At 45.6% G+C, this 27,449-nt stretch overlaps 2 protein-coding genes across 2 annotated transcripts; both read right to left on the minus strand.

The window, feature by feature from the left end:
* Window positions 1-5,418: 5,418 nt before the first annotated feature.
* TIMMDC1 (translocase of inner mitochondrial membrane domain containing 1) lies at window positions 5,419-12,615 on the minus strand. Its single transcript, XM_062511414.1, has 7 exons — window positions 12,515-12,615; window positions 12,232-12,397; window positions 10,978-11,066; window positions 8,683-8,750; window positions 7,729-7,807; window positions 6,624-6,734; window positions 5,419-6,234 (listed from the first exon to the last, which is right to left on the minus strand). Exons 1-7 carry the CDS (start codon window positions 12,607-12,609, stop codon window positions 6,135-6,137), a joined length of 708 nt encoding a protein of 235 aa, XP_062367398.1. The 5' UTR covers window positions 12,610-12,615; the 3' UTR covers window positions 5,419-6,134.
* Window positions 12,616-13,140: 525 nt separating this feature from the next.
* POGLUT1 (protein O-glucosyltransferase 1) lies at window positions 13,141-26,941 on the minus strand. The gene is made up of 11 exons (XM_062511426.1): window positions 26,863-26,941; window positions 26,575-26,665; window positions 24,873-25,016; window positions 24,305-24,440; window positions 21,582-21,703; window positions 20,001-20,060; window positions 18,927-19,026; window positions 18,069-18,127; window positions 16,095-16,262; window positions 15,534-15,590; window positions 13,141-14,919 (listed from the first exon to the last, which is right to left on the minus strand). Exons 1-11 carry the CDS (start codon window positions 26,939-26,941, stop codon window positions 14,763-14,765), a joined length of 1,173 nt encoding a protein of 390 aa, XP_062367410.1. The 3' UTR covers window positions 13,141-14,762.
* Between the last annotated feature and the right edge of the window lie 508 nt (window positions 26,942-27,449).

The following is a 27,449-nucleotide window of genomic DNA, read 5'->3' on the forward strand; positions in this document are numbered from 1 at the left end:
CTGCCATTGCCCCGTGCTCATTTTATGGGCTTCCCGACTAAACACTGGGCAGTTTTTGGTGCCTGTCCTGTTAGGCTCCTTTGCCAGTTACTCATCCCGACCTCAGGTGCCACATCCCCTAGAGGTTCTGGCTGATTCCTTGTGAGCCTTGTGCCTGATCTGATGCCTCAACATGGGAACATCACTGATGATAGAAATTGAGGATTGACCATAAGGGAGGGGAGAACAAAAGAACAACTCCAGCTTTCCTAGTATGACCAGACACACCAGTCCGCTTCTGAGATATGTCCATTCCCTTCAGCAGCTGGAGGAACAGAGAAGGAAAATTTCCTCCCTCAAACTTCCCCAGGAAACACTCATTTTAAAAGAAGTTACTTTCGATAATGCGGTGTTGCAAAAGATGGGCTGGGGAAGTCTGGCTTGGCAAGGTGCTTATGATTACAGAGGATTATACTTGCTTTGACTTGAAAGCTCAGCAGTTTTCAGGGCTGTGTCCTCCAAAAAGACACTTAAGCGAAGAGACTTAAGGGAAGATTAGCAGCTAACTGTTCTTACTCACATCATTATCCAGGTGACTGCATTTCCTGCTCTCAGGGACTGCCAGGGTAATACCTGCGGAATTGCCAGGGTAATGCCGCAAAGCAACAGCTGTGGGGTCCTGGAAGTCATGGCTTTGTCAAACTGTGCACTGCAGAATCTAAACGTTTAATAGTTTTGAGATGGAAAGGAGGGGAAACTCTCACTCAGGCCACTCGTCTCATATCCAAACCTGACCACCCACTCATGTATTCCTCTGGGGAAAGCCCTGTCTGGAACAGATACTAGAGCCTTGGTTAACATGAATTTTGGGGAGTTTTGTGATGGGAGTGGCAGGAGTTGACCTACAGAATAAACCCATTCTCTTCTGTTATAAAAGTTTGCCAAGATTTTCCTGTAGGTGGCTGCTGCTTCCCGACTCCATCGCCTGGGACAGCTGCTGTCTGTGGACTGGGATGGAAGCTGTGCTTCCTTAGTGCCATCTGCTATCTCGTGATGCTCTCAGCCACGTCCTACTGCCGCTTAAATAGGGAAGCACGTTCATTAGTAACCCTCACTCGGTTCCCAAGGTTTTTGCAGGAAGCCCTGAGCCAGACTGCAGCTCAGAACAGCTCCGAGTTTAGGGACCAGGAGCCCTCTTGTGGAAGGCTCTCTCAGGTTAAACCTGTTCTTTGGCTATGCGGCATTACTGGGGTGCATTCAAGGTGTGAAAAACAAGAACAAAAAAAACTCAGTGAAACCTTTTCCTCGAGTCCCCCAGGTTCTTGGTGCTGTGCAGCCCGCACTACCGACTCCCCTGTTGGTTGTACAGCGATGCTTGCTGCATGGACCCTTTGGCTCTCTGCAAGGGGGGGCCAGCAGGAGAAAACTCTGCTGGCCACGGCTGACAACGAATGCAAACTCCCACCCACTCCACAGAAGCTGTGTGATGTCCTCCTTACAAACGAGGTATCTGTGATTCCAGCTGAGAGGACCCTCCGGCAGAAGGATGCCATCAGTGGCACACCAGGTCAAGACTTCAGGAACCTCTGACTTGACACTGCCTCTGTGAGAATCAGAGGCTGCAGAGCCCTAGCAGGGAGCCCATGCCCACCTACCCCTTCAGTAACACGGAGCTGCCCTTTGGAAGATCCCAAATCCTGACACACAATCTCATCGGTTTGTGCCTCCATGTTGGTAGTGTGAGCAGCTAGAACTTCTTTTTGTATTCAGCCTCACACAAGTATCTGTTCTTCCTGCTGGAGGACTTTGAATTTGGCTTCGACCATTACAGATACACATCCCTTCTCCCCTAAAGAGTGATAGTGGGACATTTTTCATGAAAAAATAAGATACCTTGGAAGTGAGTCTATGCTTATTTGCAGCACTACGAGACTTTTTAGGGAATGATGCACACTGGCAGCAGTCCTAAGAGCTAATTAATACGGCTTATCTGCTGCAGTGGCACAAGTTCTCCTAACCTTTCTCTCCTGAAAGGACAGCCTTGCCAACCCAAGCACTGAGGCACAGCTCCTCCATTCAGTTGCTGTGTGAGGGCAGACAGCCTGCGCACACACATGGCCAAGTTTTCCTGTGCATTCCTTCCCACCCGCACCCATTGGAACTTGTGTGACAGCCAGTGGTGATCCTGTGTGTGTCTACTGTAACCAAATGTAACTCGGGGCCTTGCTTCAAAAACATGGGGCTACTTCTGTGTGTACATCTGTCATGGGACATTTGTAAGGGAAAGCTCTGCAGATTTTTGGGAGTTTCTCACAGCAACATGAGGATACTTAATTCACACTGAACACTGCTGCTTTCTGCCAGTGTTCTCTCTACCCAGCCAGAACTAGAAGGAATTTCCCTACAGGATGCTAACATTGGACAGGACTCATCTGATCCAGGTGACATTCTTGCCTACTGTGTAGGAAAAAATGGTTTCTCATTTTCAGGGGAAAGGAGGAAAATGCCCCAACACCCAATAAGCTTCCTAAGAAACTCTGCCTATTAGCCTAACTCAACCCTGCCCTGAGTTTGACTGGAATGTTTTTCCCTTTTGCTCTGCATGCTGCACTAATTCCTGCATGGCTCTATCCATGTTATCAGGGCAAATCAAAGTCTGAAAGCACAATGCCATGCTCTCTGTGGGATGGGCTGTCACTTGAGCTGCTTATCTTCCTAGGACACCAGAGACATGGTCCATCCATTTCACTTTTTTCCTAGTTGGTACATATTCAAAAACTGCTGGAGAAAATAGGAGGATTAAAAGTAGTTTATAGGACACTGAACTCTGAGATTAAGTTAAAAATAAGACAATGCTCCCTTTTCTACTCCTGCAGAGTCACACTGTGCCATCACCTTTTTACTACTTTCCCACTGTACCAAGTATAATGGGAACTTCAGAACATTCTTACAGAGGAGTTTTTGACAGAGAAAAGGAGGTAGGCCAGGGGATAAGGAAACAATTGCACTTGTGTGTTCTGGTTGCAAACAGAACACAAGTTCAGAACAGAAACCAGGGTGTTTCCAAAAGGCAGCCTGACCCTGTTGCAGGACTTGGTGCATGAGTGATGTCTCACACTTTTCAGGTTTCCTCTTCTTTCAGCCTATGCTTGCTCCAGCACAAACCACCAGCTTCTTGCAGGCTGACCACCCTTTCATGGCATTCACTTCCAACTCTGTTGATTTTCAACACTGTTCTTTCCTATAAACACACTGCAATTGCACCTTGACAGCCACACCACAGCTCTGCCAGTTTAGCCAGCATGTTTTCCTATCCCATGCTCTGTCTACTTCTGCTCCTGACCAGTGATTGCAGAGCCTCCCACAGAAGGGTTTGTCTTTTGCACTGTCTGAAACCTTTCTGCATCACCACAGACTCCAGTAAGACTTTCAGTAACTCCTTCCAAAGGAAGCCAAAAATTTCACTGATAAGTATGTCTACCATCAGGTTATTTTTATATGCTTGATGGGCAGGTTAATTGGTTCATTTTTCATTAAGCACTAATACTCTGGATCACATTTTCTATAGCCTTATGCTGTATTCAGTGAATTGCACATAAATGGTTTCTGTGAGACCTTCTCAGCTTTGTATCATGTCATTGTAGCAAGGGAGCTACTTGGTTTACCATGGATGCTTTGTATATAATGTTGTTTCCTGGGGTTCCTCCTTTAATTATACTAAAAAATAAATGGTAAACTCAGTTTCCTTTCCTTAGTAATAAAAGATGTCTGTCTATGCACTTGGTAGAACCTCTGTTATTCATGTTAGCCACCATTTCGCAGCATCCAGGTAGGTGATGCAGGTGTTGTCCAAGTTCTACCAGGTACAGCTGGCATCAAGCCACAGCTCTGTCCAGTGTGCTGACAGCAATGACAAAATGACACTCAGGTAACCCAACTTGTGGCTTCCACACCCCTCACATCTGTCAGTTTACCAAGGGTTAGCTGAGCAGTGTAGCTACAGGTCATCTTTCTCCCTCCAAACAAGAAGTTCTCTGCAAAAGCAAAACCCAGGGTAAGGTGTTCTCACTGTACCCCTGGTACTTGGGTTCCTTACTCTGAAAGTGGAGGGTCAATAATTTCAGTGCTGTGCTTTTGCTGGAGGTGGAGGGAGTGGGGATGTGAAGAATCCTTTACAGGTGTACGTAAAAAACAAGCTCTGAACCAATTCTTCAATCTCCATTTGGGAGTCTAAGAAATAAGGAATTGTAGGAGAATAAATTCAGCAAGAAACTGAGAAACAAACGGCTGCTAATCTTGAGTGTACCTGGAAGTGTCTGCTTCCCCTGGCTAATAAGCAGCATAAGAACATGAAGCAGCCCTCCCTTGTACAGAGAGAAAACCCACACAACTGCTACACCTTGGCTCTTCCTACCCTCCCACGGAAAAACATCCCTGCATCAATGGTCAGGCACAGGAAAATTAGTATTCTTTAAGCATCACATCAAATACCACCAAATAGGAATAGAGACAGAGCAATGACACAGCTAAATGTCATCAGAGCTGCTGTACAGATAAGAGTGTGGGATATTGGGTGGGGATGTAATAGCAAGAAGATAAAAAAAGAAGAAGATAAAACGTCGCTGTGTAAGCACAATGACAGAAATGTGATTTAGGCCTATTTTCTTTTTTTTTTGGGAGGTGGGGGTAGGGGGACAAAGGACAACACCATTACTGTCACCAACACATGCAGAGCTTAGAATAGGAAGAGGGAAAGATATATCTATACCTCTGCTTATGTAGATCCTTCGCTTACACATAGAAAAGGAAAATCAGAGCTGGTTGATAACAACCCTGAAATACACATTTTTTCAATAGAAAAATGAGCTACACTGGGGTGTTTAAAAATTAAATGCTCACTTCAGGAGTCATAAAACACAACATCTTCTTGAAGGCAAACTGTGCCAAAAATCTGCTTTGGGTGGGTGGAACACACTCTGTGGGATCGACTGTTCATATTTCAATCAACAGTAATTATTTGGAAAAGCATTCAACCAGAACAGATTCTTTTCTTACGAGAAGAACACCTGAAAATCCTGTCTGGATATAATCCCTTTTAGCAGGACAAAAAAAATTCCAACAGGGAAAGAGAACAAGAATTCTGTCCTCCTGCTTTGAGGGGACAGTGATGGGTCACCTCACCCTTCTCAGAACAGACTATTTTACAGTAACTCCAGCACCACCCACAGGTGGTGACTTAACAGTTCATCTCTGGAACAAAATAACAGAGCTGGAACTCTCGTGGCTCTTGCCTTTGTTAATACCCAGGTAATGTCTGATGGGATCTTAGAGCTCTTCTCAAGGAGTATCACTCAAGGATGCTTCTCTAGTCCCAACACTGTACTAGCATAGAGTACCCACTGTACTGAAATAAAGAACTTATGGACACAGTCACCACTGCTGGACGGCTTTATTGAGTGTCTTGAACTACATTTCCCCCAAAGGTCACCCCCTAATTTCCAACTAGCAAATAAAATTAGAGGCCTTCTTATTGTTAAAACTGTCCAAAGCACCAGAAATAAATCTCCATCACCACCAGAAATAAATCTTGTTTTCTGTGTCCCCCTCAGGCTTCTACTGAAGAACCCAAATCACACCTTTTCCAGGTATTTCCTTATAATTCTCAGCTCCTCCATACTGACTGCCAAATACCCCAAGTATTTGTAGGAACCAAGTAGGAAACCAACATCAGAAGGTTCTTCAGGTACTGTCTGAAGAGCAGTTTCCATCAGGGCATAATTAGCTTTTGGAATCAGGCACCTTTAGCACATGAACCATCCATAGGCTTCTTTACCTTGAGTATCTCTACCTCACTGGTGGTTTGGACATTTTCAGCAGTGAAATGGGTTCTAGATGAGGCTTTGGAGCCCTCACTTCCTGCCAAACCTAGATGACACTTACTGGTCTGTAAAGTCTGTATTTTCACTTTCTCAGGTGGAACAGGTTTGGCCCTCCCAAGGTCTTTGTGCAGTGATATCCATCCCTGAACAATGTTTTCAGCAAAACATTTTTTCACAGGATACAACTGCATTCACAGACAACTTCCATGATCCCTTGACTGAAGGCTTTTACAAGCAGGATCAAAATGCTTCTTACAACAGAGATCTGGAGAAGACTCAGTAGCTCTTCAGTTCTCTTGTTGTCTCCATCTCTGGTCTTCCCTGGGCATTGCTTTCTGTTTGGCCTAAGATTTCAGTCATACTGAGCCTGGATTGCCTAAAGAGAGAAGAGAGAGTGCAAAAAAATGTTATGCCTGTATCCTCCTGATAGAGACATGACTGTAGAATCCCAGCTCTTGAAAATTTCTTCTAGAACTAGTGAGTAAGTTTCAGTAATTCACAAAACCAGTGTCATGGCCTTTTTTTCCCCAAGCCTCCAGCTATCCTTCTATCCTCTCTTTAATGGATGGAAAAAAAAAGACAGCAACGAAGGAAAGACTGGGAAGACTAAATCAGCATTTCTTAGTCTGGTATGTGAACAACACCAAGAACCAAAAGAACTGAGGTTTAGAAAGCCTAGTGTGTCGTAGTTTCTCAAAATGTTTGAACACACAGACCCAGATACCCTCCTAGCCCACAATTGGAAGGGGGAGAGCTGCTCCTCACCACTCTGCCAGCCTCTGTTCATACAGCTCCTTGCGCTCGCGACTCCTCTTCTCCTGCAAGGTCTCACCAGCCAAGCCATACACTGCCATCAGGAGGCCTCCTGCAGGAACCCTGGAGGAAGAAGTAGAGAAGTCACCAGTCACCCAGGGGACACACAACAGCAATAACTTACTGGCATCAGCAAAAGGAGCATGGAGGAGCCAGACGCTGCATAAGCAGAGCGTCATGTTCCCCAGAACTCACATCACATCAAGACTAAGGTACTCCTGTTCTACTGTCACCCACCAACCACAGCCTCTCTTCATCTGTGACTCACTGGAGACCCTGTGATAACATATTTTGAATTTACTCATTGACAGGCACACACAGGACAAAGGGGTGAAGGAGTTATGGTGCCCAATGAAGATCCCATAGAACACCTAAACCATATTTCAGTGACACCCCTGCTCAGCTTCCATCCAGCTCCAGAACTACTAGTGCTCTCACTGGTAAAAGGCTGCTTCCAGGCATGCCCACAGCATGCCCACCATCCTGATGGTGCCAAGCAGCACAAATTAAGCTCATTCTCTTCTTCAGGTAGGATCCCCAGATTCACTTGTGCATATATTTACAGGTCAGCACTTTGAGGAAAAAAATCCCAGCCCTGCTTGAAAAGTCAGATTTCTCCTGAGTTAGAGGTCATTGTCCAGAAGCTCAGAGCCTCTGAGAGAGAACCATGGATTCCTCCATGCCCCAGCGAGCTTCAGGAGATTCATGACTGCAAGACACACATGAAGACACAGCCCAGCCATGCAGCTACTCCCTCAGTGTTTCCTAATGGCTGCTGCTTCACATTTTAGCTTTGCTGGAGCCTATGTTGTTTCCTCTAATAAGCAAACAGCAGCAAATAAGATGTTCCACTGAGAGCACTGAGCTCTCACTACTGAGAGAGCAGCAAAACAAAACAAGAAACAAAGAAGAAAAGAAAAACAGTTTAAAGGTTGGAAGAAAAGTGATCATCATGAGATCCCAAGAAAGATACAGAAAATCCCTTAAGGCAAGAGAGGAAGCTCCTGTAGCCCCACCTGTGATTCCAGACTCAGTGTGTGCAGCAGTCACAACTCACCCAAATGCTGTTCCAAACACGATGCCACCCGCCAGGCCCTGCAGGCCCAAGTGCATTCTGAACAGGGCTCCTGTGAAGGCTAAAAAAATAACAAACCCACTGAAACTAGAAACAGCCCTCCACAGACATCTCACACCGATACAGGGAGCTGCTTGGCTGCATTTCTCTTCTCCATGAGCTGACATCTGCTTTTAACAGAGCAGAAACCAAGTGCCATGGCCACTGGGACAGACCCTGACCACACAGTCACCATGGTCTCTGCACTGAAACACTGCACAAAGTTCATTCTGCTTCAGAAAAACTGCCAAAGATTTTTCTGCATCATAGAAGTATCTATGAAAGTAAAACCAAGCTCTCTCTAGGCTGGAGCATGATCTCGCTCACCCTTTTTTCTGTGCAATAACAGTTAGCAATATAATTACTAATATACTAATAACAGCTAATAATAGCTGTCACGTAAGGCAGAAAGGATCAGTAAAAAGTGTATCCAACTCTAAGGGCAATAAAGCCTGTCATCTACCCAGAGCCCTGCCACCAAAAGTGGGCAAGCAAAAACTAGCATGAAAAGGGCAGCCTACAAACAGTGTGTTGAATTGTTACCAAGAGTGGAAATAAAAAATGCTTTCCCTGTTAAATAGGTGCTTATGAGAACAGGTTATGCACCAAGTGTTGCCTTTACCCCACACAAGCATTTTTCACACAAAATATTGCAGGAAGTATCTTGAAGAAGAACTGATAACCACAAAACTCCCCAATGTTTTCAGCAGTGCATCAGTAACTGTTACAAATAAAGGCACACAGCAGGCAAACAATAGAGCAAAGTCAGTGGAACAAGAAGCAAAACCCAAGAGCACAGAAGCTGCTCAAGCCTAAGGGGTGTGAATACTTGCTTATGCTTTTCTGCTATGACCCTTGCTCACAAAACAGAGGCTCACAAGGTTACAGCACTCTTACCTCCTGCTGCAGCAAAATTGCTGATGGTGGTTTTGTCACGATATGCAGACAGGCCTGTGCTCACCACGCTGCAAAGGTAAGGCACAGAAGTCAGCAATTCCAGAATCACAGATCACTAGGTTGGAAGAGACCTCCAAGATCAAGTCCAACCCATGCCCAAACAAGTCAACCAGACTATGGCACCAAGTGCCACACACAGTCTTTTTTTAAATACATCCAGGGATGGTGACTCCATCACCTCCCCAGGCAAAGCATTCCAATACATCATTATTCTTTCTGTGAGAAATTCCTTCCTAATATCCAACCTAAATCTCCATCAGCATATGGAAAAAGAGAGGCAGCAAAATACAGCCTGAAATAAAGCTGGATTTCATTAAGTCAGCCCTCAGGTTGCCTCTAACTGCCTGGTTGCCCATCTGTTCAGAGCACACACATGCCAGCCATGACTTCTGCGACGTTACTGCGGGCAGCTGCACAGACACAGACCAGCAAATACCAGAGTTCCTGAACTGCATCTGAGATACTATTTTTTTTTTTAATCAAAGATATTTCTTTCCCATGATATAGAATCATAGAATCAGAATGGTTTAGGTTGGAAGTGATGTTAAAGATCATCCAGTTCCAAGCTCTCACTGTGGGCAGGGACACCTTCCACTGGACCAGGTCGCTCAGAGCTCCACTTAGCCTGGCCTTGAATACCTCCAGGGATGGGGCTTCCACAACTTCTCTGAACTACTTCTTCCACTACTTCTCTGTTCTAATGCCTAGGAATGTATAACATAGTCAAGGATGAAAGAATTAGAGCAATGAGGACCTTTCCTACCATTCAGTCAGTCAGTCCTGATGTAGGACATTTACCCCAGAAGCTGATCCCTGTGTCAGTAAGATCTTGCCTTGTAAACAGCCTAAGTCACACTCATGACATCAGCAGGGTCACCTACTCCTGTGGCATCACATTTCCCTCTGGGATAGGCAAACCAACTCTTCTTAAAACATCAGCTAAGCCCCAAAGCACTGTTCTCAGTTCAGCAGCCACATACTCCCCAGCCTCCTGCATGACATTGACAAGTCAACAGCAATCCTCCTCTCCTTCCCAACAAATATAAACCCAAATAATTTGGGTTTTAATTGTGAAACCTGAAGTTTTCACAACTGCAGGATGAAATTTTCAACTTGGGCATTACAGAAACAGTGCTGAGCAGCAAATAGCTTCGTTCAGAACCTTTTCCAAAGGGCTGGTGGAAAAGGAGCTGATCTGACTGCAGGGGAGACACCTGGTGGAAGATGATGAGGTTACATGTCAAATCCAAAGAAATCCAGGAAAACATAAAGAAACCAAAAGCTCCAGGAAAGAAAGCAAACAGCATGCCAACTAAGCCTAAAAACAGATACTAAACTAAAAGGAGCCACAGAAGCCAACAGACAGTGAGGAAGAAATTCAGAAAGAAACAAAAAAATTAGGGAGGCAGAAATATAAAACAACACCAATCAATACTGTGGGATCTTAAAAGTAGAAGAATCAAACAGAACACATCTGCAGAGAGAGTGAATGCAGATTTAAAAACTTGAATTTACTAGTTTGAACAACAGGGAAGGAGATATTTCTAGTTTAAAAGGGTTTTGCTCAGAAGACCATGCTTAGTTTGATGTTCTATTGCCAGAAATGCACCGAAACACCCAAGGAAGAAAATCAGGGAAGCAGAACACCCTCTGCATTGGTTTTGTGTGTGTGTGTAGGAAAAATCTGAAGGCCTAAACAGGTATATAGAACTGGTAAGTCTGATATTGAGCAACTGCTCAAGAACAAGACAATCCCCTGCAAGTGTCTGAGGACAAGAAAAAAGAATTGTAACACCAGTGTATACAAACTAGGAGTAATGAGACATAGCAGAAAGGACAAAAATCAGTGTGGGCTAAGAAAGCGCTTCCAAAAACTGTAAACATGCTTTAACACTCCCTCAGAGAAAAAGCACCAAAAGCAATGAAGCAAAAGCAGAAAGCAGCTGTCAAGAAAGGGAAGAACAGTAATCAAGTCAGTAAGAGCAGGGATTAGATGTACAAACAGGGCTTTTTCACGTTTAGGGTTTGTGCTGATTCCTTAGAAGATGAGAATTCCGGGGTGATTCTAAAACGTTAAACCCTCTTCCTGCTCCTTCCTGATCAACCAGACTCGCTTTACGGAAACACCAGGAGCCACAGTCAATCACCAGAGCCGGGGGCACTGCTGGCACAGAAAGCTTTTGGCCACTGGAGGACAAGGCAGCTCTGCTCCCTCTCCCATCAGGAAACACTCACTTGAATATGGTGGCAAAAGCTGCAACCCTCCAGCTCCAGCGCCAGCCGTAGCGGATGAAACTGCGGAGACCAGCACGGTGTGCAGATTGCTGAGGGGACAGAGAGGACATGTCACAGGTCACAGCCAGCCCTCAGCAAGCCAGGCCCTGGGTCTGGTGTCTCTTGAGGCTGGTGTCCCAACTCTGATGAAGTCAGCCACCTTTGGAGGAAGGGCTGCTCCCAGCCACCAAGAGGAAAACTAAGAATCAATTCCAGTTTGGAATGTCAGCTGGTGTTTCTAATCCTGACTGGGAGGGCTCTTTGAGGACAGTACTGGAAAGCAGCGGAGAAGAAAGGAAAACTAGAAACTACTTCATTATTATGAATTCACAAGTATTAATAAATAATAACCATCAATAAATAATAGTAAATAAATAATAGCCATCTACATTAAATGTTAAGATACCATCAAGCTCTGCTGTTTAACAATGGCACTTAAAAGCTTGAAAAGAAGAGGTTTCATAAAATATGTGATAAACAGAAGCTTCACAAAAATTAAAAACGTTGCAGTTAATACCCATGAAAGTAAATAAATTTTCTCTTCCACTACTTGTGGTGTAGGAGCTTAGCCTGGGTTCAGCTGTACCGGGAAGCCACCAGAGTGAAGCCAGGCAGTGGTAATTTGCACATCACCACATCAGAGGCCAAACCTAATTTTAAGTGATGCAAAATTTACATCAAGTAGATTTTTAAAGGGGTTTTCTTCCTCACAATCCAGGTAACCAACACTTTAATTGAATAACAAACACCTAGACGTTCAAATATAGCTACAAAACGTCACAAATGTTCTTTGTTGTGCTGTCGTTCTACAGAAATTTTAAATTGCCTAAAAATGACTCACGTTAATAAGACAAGAGTACAATCCCGGTTTGATACTACGAAATCTCCTGTCAGCACACTAAAACTTAAAAGCAGAAACCCTTTTTGAGACGTATTAATAATCACTTAACAGAAAGGCAAACTTTGTTACCAGCTTTCTGCGTAAGGAAGGACACTGGTTTGAAGCTGACCGCAATTTGGGTAACGGGGCACCGCTGATTCCCGCAGGAGCACACCGGGCCGGCCGCAAAAACTTTTTGCGCCAGAACCGTTCCACAAGCACCAGGCCATCCCGCGGCCTGCGGTGTCACCCCGAACCGCGCCTCCAAGGGCAGCTTCCAGGGCCGAGGCCTGCCGGGACTGCAGGCGCTCCCCCCGTGCAGCCCGGGCCCGTACCACGGCATCGGCGCGGTTCTGGAAGATCTCGCCGCGGCTGCTCTCGATGAAGGCCTTGCGGGCGCTGACGAAGGCGGGCAGCCCCCCGTAGAGCCAGCCCACCACGCCCGCCGTGAACGCCGACTTGGCGATGTTCACCGTCTCCTCCGGGTACTGCTGCTGCTCGCTGCAAGGTAAGGGCGGCGATGGGCGCGGGGTCGGCACGGCGCTCCCGCCACGACTCAGCCCCGCAGAGCCCCATCCCGTCCCGTCCCGTCCCACCCGAGCCCGGCCCGGCGCTCACTCTCGCCGCCAGAGCTCGCAGAGCCGCTCCCAGCCCGTCCGAGGCAGCGGCGCGGGGCGCCCGATCCCCGCATGAGCGCCGGGGGACTCCGCCATGGCCGAGCCGGCGGCACCGGGCGGGCGCGGCAGCGCCCCCTGCGACCCGGCGGAGAACGGCACGGAGCGGGGGGAACTCGGAACCGCTCTGCTCATCTCTGGAGAGATGGTGCCTCTCATCAGTGAGGGTGCTCACTGCCTTCCCCAGAACAACTCACTGTGGTGAAGTCTCCTTCCCTCGGGCAACGCCTGATGGGGCATTCCTGGCTCGACTGTGCTGACACGGATGCGGCTGCATTAGGTGTCATAAACCATCAAAGAAAGACTCATTTGTGAGGCCTTCCACCAAAAGAGAGAAAGCTCCCCACGAGGGGAGTGCCTGGGCCTTCCCAACGAGCCTGCGTGTATTTTAACCCATGGGACTTGAAATCCTGGGATTCTTCCCCCACTCCTGATGAACCATCACTTCGGGCACCTAAGGTGTAACAATCAAGTCTCATTGAGAGACCCATGGGTGGAACAGCTGGGGCTCTGCACACCTCTTACTACTCTTCTGATGAAGCAACATGCACCGAGCTAAACTTCATTTTTGTTTGTTTTATTCCAAAAAGCACTTTATTACAAGTGGTTTGAAAATATTATACAGAGCTGTTCAGTTTCTTGGAGTGCTGTTTCTCCATTGGCTAAAAATTGAAAACCAGAAAACCCCTTCCACCTGTTTTCCTGGGAAAACAGGTTCCTTTAATGTCCCATTCTGCTTCCTTTGCTGGATGGGATAACCCCAGCACTGGTCCCAAAAGCAACACACTGGCCCAGCAACCAGCACGTGACCAGAAGGGCCAGCTGCTGTGTCCCTGTACCTTCTGTGAGGGCATATATGCATTAAAATGTTACTGTTCCATGCAATTTCCTTCTTCCTTGATCCACACTGACTGTAGACAGGCCTGTTGCTAACATCCTCTTCCACTATAATGTGCTACTCTCTCAGCCTTGAGGCTGTTTTACCATCAAGGGTGCTCCCCTGGGAGGCTCCCGTGACCCTTCTGCCACTCCACACTCTTCCTGTTTGGCTGCCAGGTAAGATGCTGCTCCCTCCCATCCTCTCACTGCACTTCAGGAATTGCAGTCCTTAGCTGAGAGGCTGTGGTGGGCATAAACACAGCAAGCAGAAGCAGCCTGTGACCAATTTAAAATGGGTAATGTGAGCAGTAGCTGCTACTGTGTGACTGAAGACATTCCCTCAGCCAGGCTGAAGGAGAAAAGAAGTGGCACCACTGTGGGGAAGAAAAGTGAGTACTGAAGTGAGCAGATGTATTACCAGTCTCAAAAAAAACCACCAAAACTTCAAACCAAAAGTCCCCCAGAATAATCCTAGAAAGATTACAGAAGGGGATCAGAGTAGACTCTGTCCTTTTGGGAAAAAGAAGTGCTGAATCTATCTCTGAATACTTTCTCTGAGTTCCTAAGGGTCCCAGGATGTCTGGCCAGGCAGCTGGTGAGAGACAATTAACAGGGGCTCAGTTGTGCAGGGCTGTGCAGGCACACAGCTCATCTGTTGGAGGAGGAAACACCTCAGTTGCCAAGCACATCACTGGTGGTGGTCACATCACCACCACATGCTGCTCCCCTGTGAGGTAGGTAGGGTAACTCTGCAAGAATCAGTTATCCTTTCAAGAGCATGTCAAAGCTTTACCATCAACCTCTAACAACAGACATAAACATCAACTCTAAGCTATCCAAAAAGGTTACCCCAAATCCCAGTACCTGCTTCTGTCAGAGAACACCTAATACCCTAAGTGCTGTCACCCATCTGAGCAAACATCTGCCAAACAAAGGGGCAAGTATTTGCCAGCTGAGTGCAGCTCACAGTCAGTCCCTTCCCGTGACTTTTGGCAAAAAATCCAGTAAGGATTCTCATTGACTGAATGGGATTTAGGATCATTCTGAGACAGGTACTGCTAAGTCCTAAACACTAACACCCCTCCTCTAGGCATGACTGACCACCCCATTAAATAGCCACAATCCAACATGCTGTTTAACATTCTTGTGGTGACAATATCCCACTGCCTGGAAGCAATGTCCAAGTCAGCCTACTGCTGTTCTCTGTAGTTCTAGTGCGAAAGACAAGTCTGAGAGAGCAAGAAATAAGTTAATACTGATCTTCAGATTTCCACAGTGATCAGTCTGAGCTGAAGAGAAAAACAGAGAAATCTCTACAGTTCTGTTTTCAGCTGTCTAGAAGTGATCTCACTGTAGCTCTTCCTCCTTTTCACTTTGTAAGTCAAGGTTTGGGAATATTCAGACAGCAGATGCTCCCAGTAGCAAGAGATGTCCTCCATCTCCAGGTGATCAGTGATGAACTGACGTCCCCTAGAGACACACAAGGCACAGTCAGGACTGTTTTTCAGTTCCTACAAGAGCCATTAGTTTTGGTTTGGATGTGTATCAACATTCACTCTTGTTTCAAATGAGAAACAACACGCACTGCTCCCTACCGTCTATTTTAATTTTACAATTTTCATTCATGCTCACAGCTCTGACAGTTGCAGTGCTTTTGCTATCTTCAAGATGGTATTTGCTATCTGGGATAATAAATATCAGATTTCACTTATCACATATAAGTAGAGCAGCACTGATGCATGCTGCTTCAGATCAGCCTGGATAGATAATGTTTACAGTGCAGACACAGCTCCCAGAAGCCAGCTCACTTCATACTGAGACAAAAGCTCCCAACCTCTGCCAGCTTTCCGTAGGGTTCCTGACATGGGTCACAGGTGAACCAAAGAGCTAAGCACAGTGTCCTGCTCTCTGCTCCCCCCTGCTTGTTGTGAGTGCTCCAGCCCTCCTGCTGTCATTGCAGACGATCAGTTATACTGCACCCTACTAATACTGGGTTGTCTTTGATGGGCAGCCCCTTCAAAAGCAGTATAAGAAAATGTTTTGGAAGAAGACTGCCTAACAGCCAGGAAGGACACACTTCTTACCTCTCTGAAATTTCTTGTGCTATGGCATCATTTTCTTTTACAAACTGCAAGAGCTCCCTAAAACGAAGAGACACACACACAAAAAAAAAGCTGTGAAACAATTGGCTCAGTGGAGAACATCATCCCTTAGCTGAATTGTTGGGGAGGGTGAGGTTAAAGAGTCTACAAGTGAATGAAGGTGCTGCTCACCTCAGAGCACAGAAGAAACTTCTCTTCTTGATTGTTTCACTTCAATTCTGGACAACATCCCGAAATCTGGGAGCTAACACATTTTTGGCCCACTGATAAGTTCTTCTTCCCCCTTATTTCTGCTGCTCACTTGCAAATTTAAGTGTCTGCTGATTTCAGTGAGAGTGAAAGACTCACTCCAGTGAAACTGTACTCCCCAAGTAATATCAGCAAAGGATTCTTCGGGGGCAGTGATGAAGAGAAAAGACCATAACCTCCAAGAATCTTTGCCTGATGCCTCCAAGTAGAGGCACTTCATGACCTCACACAAACCATCCCACCTTCCCAAAGGCTTCCCCACGGTACAGAATGCTCCATGGAGCAGCCTCGCACCTGACATCAGAGAGGTCTGACCGCACTGGGATGTAGTGGACCCAAGGCTTCAGCTGGGGGTAGAAGAATTCCAACCACTCTTCTCCGACATGGAAGACGAGTGAGCCGCACAGGAAAAGGTGTTTCAAGCGGAAACTGGCCGCCACTCCCCGGAAATTAAACAGGTACCTTTAAAATGAGCAAAGAGAGCAACCTGATTACATGTTTTGTGTGAGGAAATGCACTAAGGTGTGCTGGTCTCCAGGTAGCAGCGAGCCTTCCCTGACAGGAAGCAACTGAGCAGCACACCAGTCACTAAAACAGAGGACAGGCATTTATCTGAAGTTGCTCACAGAAAGGGTGAGCTAAAGTTAAGGGTGTGCTGGGTGAGTTTCTGCCGTCGCTCAAAACTCAGTGAGAAAATCAAGGTGTAAGGCTGTACCTCTGATAAAGGTGCCTGCCTGTGACAAAATGAAGGAGGTCTCATGGTACAATTGCCAGCAAGACATGGAAGGTCACAACATGGATTCCGTGACCCTATGGGGTCACACAGATTCTGTCAACCACAAGGAAATTTTTCCCAATTCTCTCTTGCCTTGCAGTGAAGCTTTTCTGTTTGTCATTGTGCTTTGCCACATCTATCTCAAGTTATTTTTTCCTCTGGGATTCTGCTTTAATCTGAATGTAATTGCTTCATATTAACTTGGGAATGCAACCCTAGGAGGTTAAATGGGCCAGCATACAACAGATGGACTTTGTAGATAACAAAGAATCCACAATTTTGTTTTCAGTATTTTCTGCCAAGTTAGTAAAGTGGGCCTGACTGTGGCAAGGGGGTATTTCTCTTAGCAAACTGTATCTCATAGGGATGTTTGTTTGCTTACTTGTTTTCTTATCAAACCCACATTTCTCCTATTATATGGAAAGCTGTTTTTTCCTACGGGTAAACCTCCCCAGAACATATAACTGATCTTTGAAGTCAAACATTTTGGGCTGGGGGAAGAGAGTTCTTCCTTTAGTGAAGCTATTTTGGGTGAGATGGAGCTTATATATTATATATATTTTGGGCAAGATGGGAATTACAGCTAAACTTAGTTCAGCAGTAAATAACAAGGAGTAAATCTGAAATTAATTTGCATCCTTTGTATTGCCTAGAATCTCAAGGCAAGGACAAGGAGCTCACTGCATTAGGAACGCAACAAACACATGTAGAGATGTAACAAGAATGATGGTCTGGAAGCAAGGAAATGCCTCTGTCCAATTCCAGACACAGCTCCCACCATCCACGACCTCAGCCAAGCCAGTCTGGTGTAACACTTACACTGAAGGGAGCAGACAAAAGTTCATGTTGACCCTGCCACCCTGGGCTACAACAGAAGTGTGTGAGAAGGTCTCAGCCTACACCATATGATGGGCTGGGGAGCATCAGAGTTGGGCAGTGTATGTGTAACAGAAGGAAGAAATCTGGGCTACAGTCTAGTGAAATACAAAATGAGACAAGTCAATCACATTTGCACAAAAACACAGATTCAGCCAAATGACTGAGCTCTCATATCAGCAGATTCTGACTGGCAGAATCACAACTAGCAGAAGAAAAAGCAAAACATCTGACACACAAGTGCATACACACTAAGAGTTTATATTGTACATAGAAACCTGTGAGAGTGTTACACCAAAAAACCCTCACAGAAGTAGTTAAGGAATAAAAACCTTTGTAAATCAAAACCACATTCTCCCAAACAACATAAAAAGTACGAATTAATGCTAGGTCTGTGCCATCAGATTTCAGGTTCTCTCTTTTACTACATACACCCAGTGGCAGCACTTGTCATGCTAAGCTCCCAAATTTTCAACTGTCTTGTATCTGCTCATGAGCCTTTATATCTACACGAAGCTGGTTGTTGAATTATACCCTAAAATAAAATGAGACCCTACACCATGCAAGGAAAGACTAACCCACAGCCCCTGAACAGCTTTACTAATCAAAATTCTTACTTGTACTTGCAGTGATCAACCAGTGGAATTTCCTTTGCAGGAGGCTTTCCTAAGGTATCCTTAAAATAAAGAGAATTAAAAAAAAACAAAACAAAACAAAACAGTAAGCTTCAAATGGTGATTTAACTTGTTTTCCTTCTCAGCTAGAAACAAAGGTGATGTGTCAAAACCTTCCATTCCCACTTCTGAGAAAACCTTCTCTGGTGGGCTGTTAGAAGGATTATAAAGAATTCCCAGCCCTTCAAACATGAAAAAAAGCTCAGTAAATTACACACTGCCTGTAAGTGAATGCCAGCACAAACACATTAAATGATAATGTTTTCTTGGCAGCTACAGAGTGGAAAACAGCTTGGGACAATGGACTATGTGAAGCCAAGTGTAACTGGATTAGCCAAGACTGTCTGGAGAGAGCTGGACTGTAGACTAAGTAAGAAACTAAAAAGTTATCAGCAACAGTTATCAGAAAGTTATCCACAATAGGATCAAGAAACGGAGAAAACAGAAAAAGGTTTGAAGACTGACAACACCAGAGAGGCAGCTCTGAGACAGAAGGGGAAGGGTTGGCCAATTTTGTTGTTGTGGGAGAGGAGGAGATTGGCAGAGATTCATTTTCTTATATGTTCTCCTTTCCTTGAACAACAAGCGTAGAAGGAAGAAAAGTGTTTGGCCTGCCAGGCTCTAGAGACTCCTTCCTTTCATCTGTCAGAGAGGTGCGGCCGTCAAGGAAACTACACACCTCCCCCACTCTAAAGGTTCACCCACAGCTCTCCAACAAGATGTTTCTCTCTCATCAAAGCCATCTTGCAATGCCACCCTTTGTGGCCTTCACACTCAGAAGACAGACAAACACCCACACACCTTTTCAGATTTCCAAGCCTGGTTTTTAGTGTACTCAGCGTCAACAAGTTCTGGGTTTTCTCGGGACAGCAGGATGAGGGGATCTCTCTCAGGGCTTGTTCTGAAAAAGAAATGCTGTCACTAATTGCCAGTCCCCATGACCCAACACAACTAATAGACTACAGGACTGGAGGTACTGCTTCTTTTTGAGGCTGCCTCCCTGTGTGCCCCCAAAACATTAGCAAGTGTGTACCACAGTTATTTCTATCCAAGGATATATTAACAGAAGATAATGAGTTACGGGTACCAACGGTATTTAACTGGCAATATACTTAACAATATTATTTTAACAATTCCCAGGACAAATCCTGCTTCCTTGATCCTGATGGGTGTCAAATGTTTTACCTCCCACCTCAATCAGAGAGAGCTAAGAGATGCTCAGCATCTTCAGCAGTGATCACTCTGACAGGACTTTAAAACACTGCTGATAAACAAGGTTATGACATCCCTGAGACACATTTCTCATCACCTGCTGAGCCTACCATCAAATCCTTCCTGACTGGGGAAGGGGAAGAAACAACCTATGGGGGTTTAACATTGTTTCAAACTGCCACTGAAGAGAGGCCAAAATAATCTTCTCTTATCCCCCACCACTCAAGTAACTTAAGGCCAGAATACTTCTCATTCAGTGTGGAGCACTCGCACAGCAAATAAAGCATTCACATTGGCAGGAGGCATGCACAGCAATATTAAATCTTTAAATTTGTATCAAGCACCTGCAGTTTCCTTCACAGAACAAAACATGTGGGTTCCTGAGGTGACAGTTTTAGTCGTTAAGAAATAACGTGGCAAATCCATCACGACTTCTGTTTCCAATATTAGGTGATTATAAATTAGTTACAAATGGCAGTTCTTGTAGGGAATAGCTACCAGTGCAATGCTGTACAACATGTCTCACTTTCCTTATTTTTGGAAAACACACTCTGAGCTACACTTAATTAGGGATTAGGTCTTGGAGACATGGAGATTTCTACATACACAGAGCTGTCACAGCCTCTGTTGGTAGAATCTTCTGTTGCAGGAAAAAATGCTCACCTGGATCCTCGGAAATATCCCCTAGAGATTTTTTTCTTCCATGGCCATTTTTCTGCAGATCTGAAATTATTTTTATACATGGAAAAAAATGATTTAATATAACCATGAAACAACACTCTCATCAGCTTTCACATCATGATGTCTTTTTCTATTCTTCATTTTTTACAGAAATCACTTTCTTCATTATGGCATAAAAAAAACTCTCAGTCAGATCCAATGAAACAGGTTTTTCAGTGAATATTGTGTTTAAGGGAACATAATATAGGCTGATTTCCAGAATACCTTTCAGGCAAAACAATATATTACCCATAGCCCCCCACCAAACCTAGAAGGGTATTAAAGTTCAGGTAAAGTTTCAATCCACTTTTTGTACTGTGGCTTTATTTTGCAGTACTTCACTGAATATTAACAGTGAAAAATTACTAGAGAGTTTCTAATCAGTCATTCCCCACTACAAAACAAAACTACCAATCAAGAAACAAAAAACCAACCTAGTGTTTTGCACTTAAAACACAGGAGTTCATTGTTTTTCCTAATCACTTTCACTTTAAACCTAATCAAGTTCTTCAGAATAGCTGTTGACCTGGGTTTTTTTCTGCCAATGCAGTCACCTGCCTCACCAACTCTCAGGGGAACTCTGCCGTATTTTTCTACTGCACCTGGTGGAACATGCACGTCCTGACCCCCCAAGCTGATCTACCTGTGCAGATCAAGCTTTGCATTTCCTTATAACCCAGTGAAAGAAGTGAAAACACAAAAATGAGTAAATGCTTTGGACCCCCCTGTTACAAAACAACACACTGAGCTTTAGCTATGAATAATCACATGGATCTTCAGATTTTGAAGAGTGAAAGATTCAACCTTGCATTCAGATGTCAAATCAATTACATAGAAGTGTTTTTTGCTGTTTTGTTTCTGTGTTCGCTCACTGTTGCACACTTGGTTTGCCACTCTCCATGGAAAGCAGCCCCTTACTCTGCTAATAAGTCAAAATATCCTTTTGGCAGGATCTCTTGATTCTTGATTTGGTAGTCACTCTTGATTCTTAGGAGTGATTCCAGGTTTTACTATTGCACAACGACACTCAAGTAAAAGCAGATCTAAAGAAGGCTTTCCTTTAGCCTCCCAGACGCTTGTACAACATCCTGGATCATCCCTGCAGTGAAAAAAACACAGCTCCTAGAGAGGTAGTTGAAAAGAAAGAAAAATATTTCTGTATGTCAGGGGAGATTTCTGCAGGCAAAAGATAACTGCTACTTTATTGACAAACCTGCTCTCCCCAAACCTGATAGCCATCTGACCCTTACAGCATGAAGGATGTGCATAGTTTGTCCTCTGCATTCCTTACTAAAATGTTGCAAACAGAGGAGCTAATTATAGCTTCCGGTGACATCATCCAAAGTTTCCATGGAGGATTCCCACTCAGCAGTTAGACTGTAGGTAATGTGAGGCACCAGGACAGATCACAGGCCAATAGACCTATGTCTTACACATCAACACTGGCCTAGTGCTGCCCAGTACAAGATGGATTTTTGTCTTGCATGAAACCTCCCCACACACACAGCTATTGCCAAAACATACCTTCTGAGGTCCTCTCTCATGAGATCCCAGCGCCCTAAACCTGTTGGGTAAATTGGCCAAACAGCTGGTCCTCCTTCCCAAAATGTCCAGGCAGGATACATGATATCATTGTATTCAGATGTCTTGAGAAAAAGGAGAGTAATGCAAGAATGAGAGTAATATCTACTTTGGTTTACTGACTGAGCCCACCAGTAACAAATGCTCCTTCTGGGAATTCAGTTGGCTTTCTCTGTTATGCATCCAAAAGAGGCCACAAGAGCTTTGCAGTGACCATTTGCTGGGCTTACAGATTCACAGAATTGTTAGGGTTGGAAGGGATCTCTGGAGATAACCCAGTCCAACGCCCCTGCCATGGCAGGGTCACCTAGAGCAGGTTACACAGAAGCACGTTCAGGTGGGTTTGGAAGAGGGGGAGACTCCACGACCTCCCTGGGCAGGGTTCATACGAAGACAGATCGATACTGAAATGCTTCAATGATTTTTAAAAGGCCTTGTCTTGCTGTGTGATGACACAGGACTTTTATGTAGAAAATAGCAGAAGAGATCCATGATGCAGTTGATTAGTAAATAGCAAAAGACCTGAGCTCAACTCACCTTTCTAAAGGTTTGTGCCTATGTGTAGCAACAAGTGTTTTCTTCTGATGATAAGTCAAGAGGCATTACGACCTCCTTAGAGATAGAGGCACTTGGAGACACTTTGACATTAAGGTTTCCAACACTTCAGTTCATTCCAGACTTCCTAGAGATCACTTAACAATTTACTGTAACAAATATCCAGGTCATGTAAGAATTCCAGTTCCTCACTCCTGTTTGGCTGCTCTAAGTCCCCATATATTACCAGAAGGAAGATGAGCACTTGAGACTAAGCCCTTCTATGAAACCAGACTACAGGCAACTTCCTTGCACTAGCAGTAAACTTCCTACATAATTATCCATCTATCTGTCACCTGGAGATCCTGGAGAGTCCAAGGCCACCAAGGTAGTTAGGAGGTTAGTGCACATATAACAGGGGCTGAGGAACGGGTTTGTCTGTGCACAGGAAGAAGAGGCTTGGGGGAATGCCATCTCCTACTGCCTTATGGGAGAGCTCAGGAGGGGGCACACTCTTTTCTGAAATGCAGAGCCAGAATGAGTGGCAGCAGGCTTTGATTACAAGAGGAGAAATTACAGTTAGATAGTGGAAAGTATGTTTTCATTCTGACAACAGGTCAAACTCTCATCTGTGGATGCGCTGTCCCCAGGGATGCTCAGATCTGAGCAGGATGCAGCCCAGAGCTGTCTCTACTCTGAGCAAAGGTGCTGGACTGGGTAACCTTCTGAGATCACTTCCAACTTGAATGAGTGTGTGCCTCTCTATCTGCTCAGTCTTGCTACAACCAGGCACTCGTAACAGACCATGACAGCTCCATTATCAACTTTCTGAGATGCAGAACAGGACAGTGTTTCAATCCCTTACACTTTCAGCTTTAGAAAGCACACGGAACCAGCACCCTTAAGTCTTCCTAACACTAGCTGCTGAAATGTGAGCTGTGAGTTCCACTGAGTTTCAATTAACATAGGGTTGAGGTTACAGCTCAGATACTGGACAACAGCGAGCGCAGAGCTCAGTTTCTTGTAAGGTCTTGCAGGGCACCCAGGGGTAGAACGATGAACGCAGCTGCAAAGATCACACTCCTGCAATCTGCTTTGCAAAAACTTGGGTTCTGCTGGCTAGAGTTAACCCTGCTCAATGGTCAAGGGGCAAGCTTGGCTTTAGTGCTGCATCCAGCAGTGAACATGGTTATTGCCTGTACTGAAAATCTAAAGAGAATTTTAAGATCACTGGGGAATAGGCAATAGTTTTGTATCATATTGTGGTTCAGACTGCATGAGCTGAAGACTTAGGTACAGAGCAAGATGCTGCAAGTTAGCAGAAACAGAGCTGGGTTTGAACTAGCAAGACCAAATAGTTCATTGCTTCTACTTGCATCTTACTGTCTACTGGACTTCAACAAAGATTAGGATTTGTCGTGAAAATGAAGGATTTGGGCATACAGGGCATACACTAAGGCAAAGAAGATTAGTCAAAGCTTGAGGTGTAAGAACATTTTGTTGGGAACAATAAGACACTATGCCACAGTCAGGTTTAACAGTGGGAGAGGTAGGAAAACATGCAGGAGGGTTCTTGAGTCTGGGAACAGAGAAGCAAAGAGCGATTGCCTCCACGCATGCCTGTGCCTCTGTGTGTGCATGCACATTTGCAGGTGGAAAAGGGAATCCAGGAGAAAAGGGTTCACAGAAGATGACAAGATTATAGAAACACCCATCCATTGCACCACAAAAAAAAGGACTAAAATATTCACATTAAATGAGATTACTGTATGATGACTGACATGATCAAAAATCTTCAATATTGCTTATAAACTATGGCTGCAATTTTAACAGAGGTATTGTAGCAAACGAGAGGAATACTGGCACATATCCCAAGCAGTTGTGTATCATTCCACTGCAGCAGAGGTACACTTTTTGACCTGGAAGAGGAGCTAATGAAGAGAAAAGTTGATCAAATTGATCTGCAACTCTGTCTGTCAGAAAACTGGAAGCAAAAGGGAACAAAGGGCAAGAGGGAACAAGCAATTTTGATGCACGGAAAACATGCAGAGAACCATCCTCAAAAATATGTTCCCAAGAGAAAGAAGGACATGCACGTCTTGGAAATGCTCAGCTTTTAAAGGTGTGTGTACCTTGCTGAAGGAGAAGACTGGGATAATGGGTTTCATCCACTTGGGAACCTGGGGGTAGTCTCGCACATTGATCACCATTTCCATGTCAGGGAGGCGGTGGATGATCCCCAGAATGAAGTGCTCAACTCCACTGCATCTGTGGAGAAATGACACATGGCAAAAGAGCTACAGAGGGGCAGACTCCTGCAGTCTCTTGCAGGCCTTCCTCTGCAGAGAAGCAGAGGAGATGGCGAGCCTAAGCCATACCATGATGCAAACTGGGAACTGCCTACAGCAATCTCCAAGTCCCACTGCAGTACGGACACCAGTGGGGCAACACATCCTATTAAATCTGGCCTATCTGAGCTTTCTCTGGGATGCCACAACCAACCAACCCTTTGTACACTAAAGTGCAACAGTGACACTTTCCTATTGGTGCCTATAATAATAGTTTATTTTCTGGGCTCCTGCTCCGATGAGGAATTCAGACCTCTGAAATATCATTGTAATCAATAACTTACAACTTGGCAGTGTTGGAAGGACTCTCTTGTCCCAGCTAGGGAGAACAGATCCTCTGCACAGCTCTTACCTTGCAGGGAACATGCAGTCCTGCTCACGATACAGTTTGTTTTTAATTATTTGGTAGTGGGTCCCAAGCTTCCGGCTCACCACGTCTGACATTGTCTCCTTGGAAATGCCACCTCTAAAAGGAGCCAGGTCCTGCTTCCAGACACTGAAACAAAACCATCAGCCATTATTATGTACCAAAGGGAGGATACTGTGTATTCAATTATTGCAGTGTGAAGAGCTAGCTAAAGGCAGCTCCATGCAGTTTCTAGGAGCCCTGGTATGAGAATTTAAGTCACTTGGAAGTTCCTCAGAGACTCCTAGGTCCAAGCTTCACACTTTTACCTATGTGGTGTTTGCCTGAACACAAAGCACAACGCAGGACAACTCCAGTCACTCTCTCATAAAAGTACCTGACATAGCCTGGCATGTTTTGAGTAAAACCCTTCAGCTCACTTCACCCTTGTGCTCTGGCCCTCCACAAATGATGGGGCACATCAAGACCAAATTCTTTACACAGTGTCATGCTATGTAGACATCAAACATGTAGGTAACAGTCTAGTTGCAAGGAACACCATCACCCAGAAACACTGGGTGAATGAAAGCTGGCCCAGGAAGACAGGCCTATGAAGCACATGTCCTGTGACTTCTGCACATCACCAGCAAGTTCCAGGAACACAGTATGAAAGCACAAACCTAACAAATATAAGAAAACACAGAAGGGGGATGGAACTCATATAAATTTAGCTTAAAAGTCCCGTGATCTAACTGCTCAGAGCATATAATAAACACTGTCAGATTGTAACAGCCAAGGAAACATTCTTTGCTTTTAGGTAGACATTGTATCACTGCCTATGTCAGGAATTGCCATTGTGCAAATAGTCTGACCACAACAGCATGAGCAGTCTGGCAGGGATGCAAAAAAATACCGGATGAGCTTAAGAACAGGAAGAGAGTTGCAGTACTGTGGCACATCCACAGCCAACCTCACTTCATGTTACTATTGCCTATCATGTTCTGCAGCAGATTTGGAGGTTGTAACCACTTGGGAAGGTGTTTGGCCCAAAGGTGGGCAGGAGCTGGTGGGGTGTATGTTTAAAGGTTAGGATATGTCTTTAGGCTGTATCTGGATTGAAACTTAGGAAAAAGACTGGAAGGCTCAGCTAGGAGATACTGTCCCTCATGAATATTTCAAGAGCAATGAAGATCAAAAACTCCAAACGGTGTACAAATAGTTGCTCAGTATGACTCATCTGATTTTAAAAGTCAATATAGCCCTCGAACCCCAAAATGAGTGAGCACATCTGATCCTTGTAAATAGGAGGCTTAAAGTTGGGCATCTGGGTTTCCACATCTGGAATCCTAATTGTAAAGGCAGAAGAGTATAACTCCTAAATTCCTTTTACTCCTTTAACAAAAATGCTGCTTAAAGGTATCAAACCCGCCCAATCCTACTGAATGAGAAGGCAGAAGTGGGTATTTAAGAGAAATGTCACCACCCATGTGTACGGTTTATTGTGCGCTCATATGTGAAATGCCAACACAGTGTATGTTCAGCTGCAGAGGGTAACAAGGCATGCTACCAGCGGCAGTCCCATAGCTGCAGATGTGACACTTTTGGGCCAAAATATTCCCTAGCTAATAATCCCAAATCCACCAGCGCTGCCGAAAGTATTCCCTTCTGTGTCCGGAGACCTGCGCAGCCGAAAGGAAACCAGTCTCACCTTTGGTGGCAGCTGCAATTTTCCTTTACACACGGCTCATAGGCTTCCACAGCTTTCTTAATGTGGCCACTTATCGTTTTCCACTTGGCATCTAAAAGCACACAGGAAGGCAAAGCCAAAGGATTCGATCCATCCGCCAGCAGAACTACGCGGCGGGGTGAGGAGGCGGGCAGCGGGTGGGGCGCGCCTTGCAGCCCGCGCTCCGCCCCGGGATGCTGGGGAAGCCGCCCGCCTGCCCGGTCCCCCCGGCCCCGCTCCGCACTCCCGTCGCGCCGCCCCGCCGCTCACCTGCCGCCAGGGCGGGCTGCGGGCGGCACAGCGCGGCCGCCATGGCCCAGAGCGCCAGCACCGCCCGCCCCGCGGCCATGGCCGCCCCGCCACACGGCCCAAGATGGCGGCGGCGCCCCCCCCCCCCGCCCCGCCCCGCGCGGTCATGGGAGCTGTAGTTCTGGAGTTCACGCCCGAGGGGTGTGAGGACATTGCCCTGTCGCGACAGAGTCGCGGCGGGTTGCGATAAGTGGGGCTGTGCTGCACGAACAGGACGAGCTCTGAGCGTACCCCTGGCATAGCCCGCCCCAACTCTTCTCCTAGCTCCGCCCTCAGGGGTCCCGCCAGCTCCACGCGGGTCTGGGCGCTGCCTGCTGGCCCTGGCTCCCTCGTTCTCTCAATTTTCGGGAGAGAGCTTCCCTGGACCCCAGCATTCGTCAAGCACTTGGTCCAGCCTGCAAGAGGCTCTTTCTCCCGGCCCGACAACTCGCTGTCGCCAAGGCTGGATTCAATCTGAGCATCTAGGGTAAAGTCATAAATCTCATCATTGCAGCGTAAAGGTTCGGGCTGATTTGTATAAATTTCTTTGCTGCTTTCAAGGCTGTGGA

This window comes from Cinclus cinclus, chromosome 2 (assembly GCF_963662255.1).
Source record: "Cinclus cinclus chromosome 2, bCinCin1.1, whole genome shotgun sequence".
NCBI lineage: Eukaryota > Metazoa > Chordata > Aves > Passeriformes > Cinclidae > Cinclus > Cinclus cinclus.

Excerpts from the sequence above, each read along its gene's own strand:
- POGLUT1 (XM_062511426.1), bottom strand. The coding sequence starts at position 26,941 with ATGGCCGCGGGGCGGGCGGTGCTGGCGCTCTGGGCCATGGCGGCCGCG. Across the intron at positions 18,128-18,926 it reads AGGCTTGGAAATCTGAAAAG|GATACCTTAGGAAAGCCTCC; the intron begins GTGTGTGGGTGT and ends CTTTATTTTAAG. Across the intron at positions 16,263-18,068 it reads GTTGATCACTGCAAGTACAA|GTACCTGTTTAATTTCCGGG; the intron begins GTAAGAATTTTG and ends CTCATTTTAAAG.
- TIMMDC1 (XM_062511414.1), bottom strand. The coding sequence starts at position 12,609 with ATGGCGGAGTCCCCCGGCGCTCATGCGGGGATCGGGCGCCCCGCGCCG. Across the intron at positions 7,808-8,682 it reads CAATTTTGCTGCAGCAGGAG|CCTTCACAGGAGCCCTGTTC; the intron begins GTAAGAGTGCTG and ends TTATTTTTTTAG. Across the intron at positions 6,735-7,728 it reads GTGTTTGGAACAGCATTTGG|GGTTCCTGCAGGAGGCCTCC; the intron begins GTGAGTTGTGAC and ends TTCTTCCTCCAG.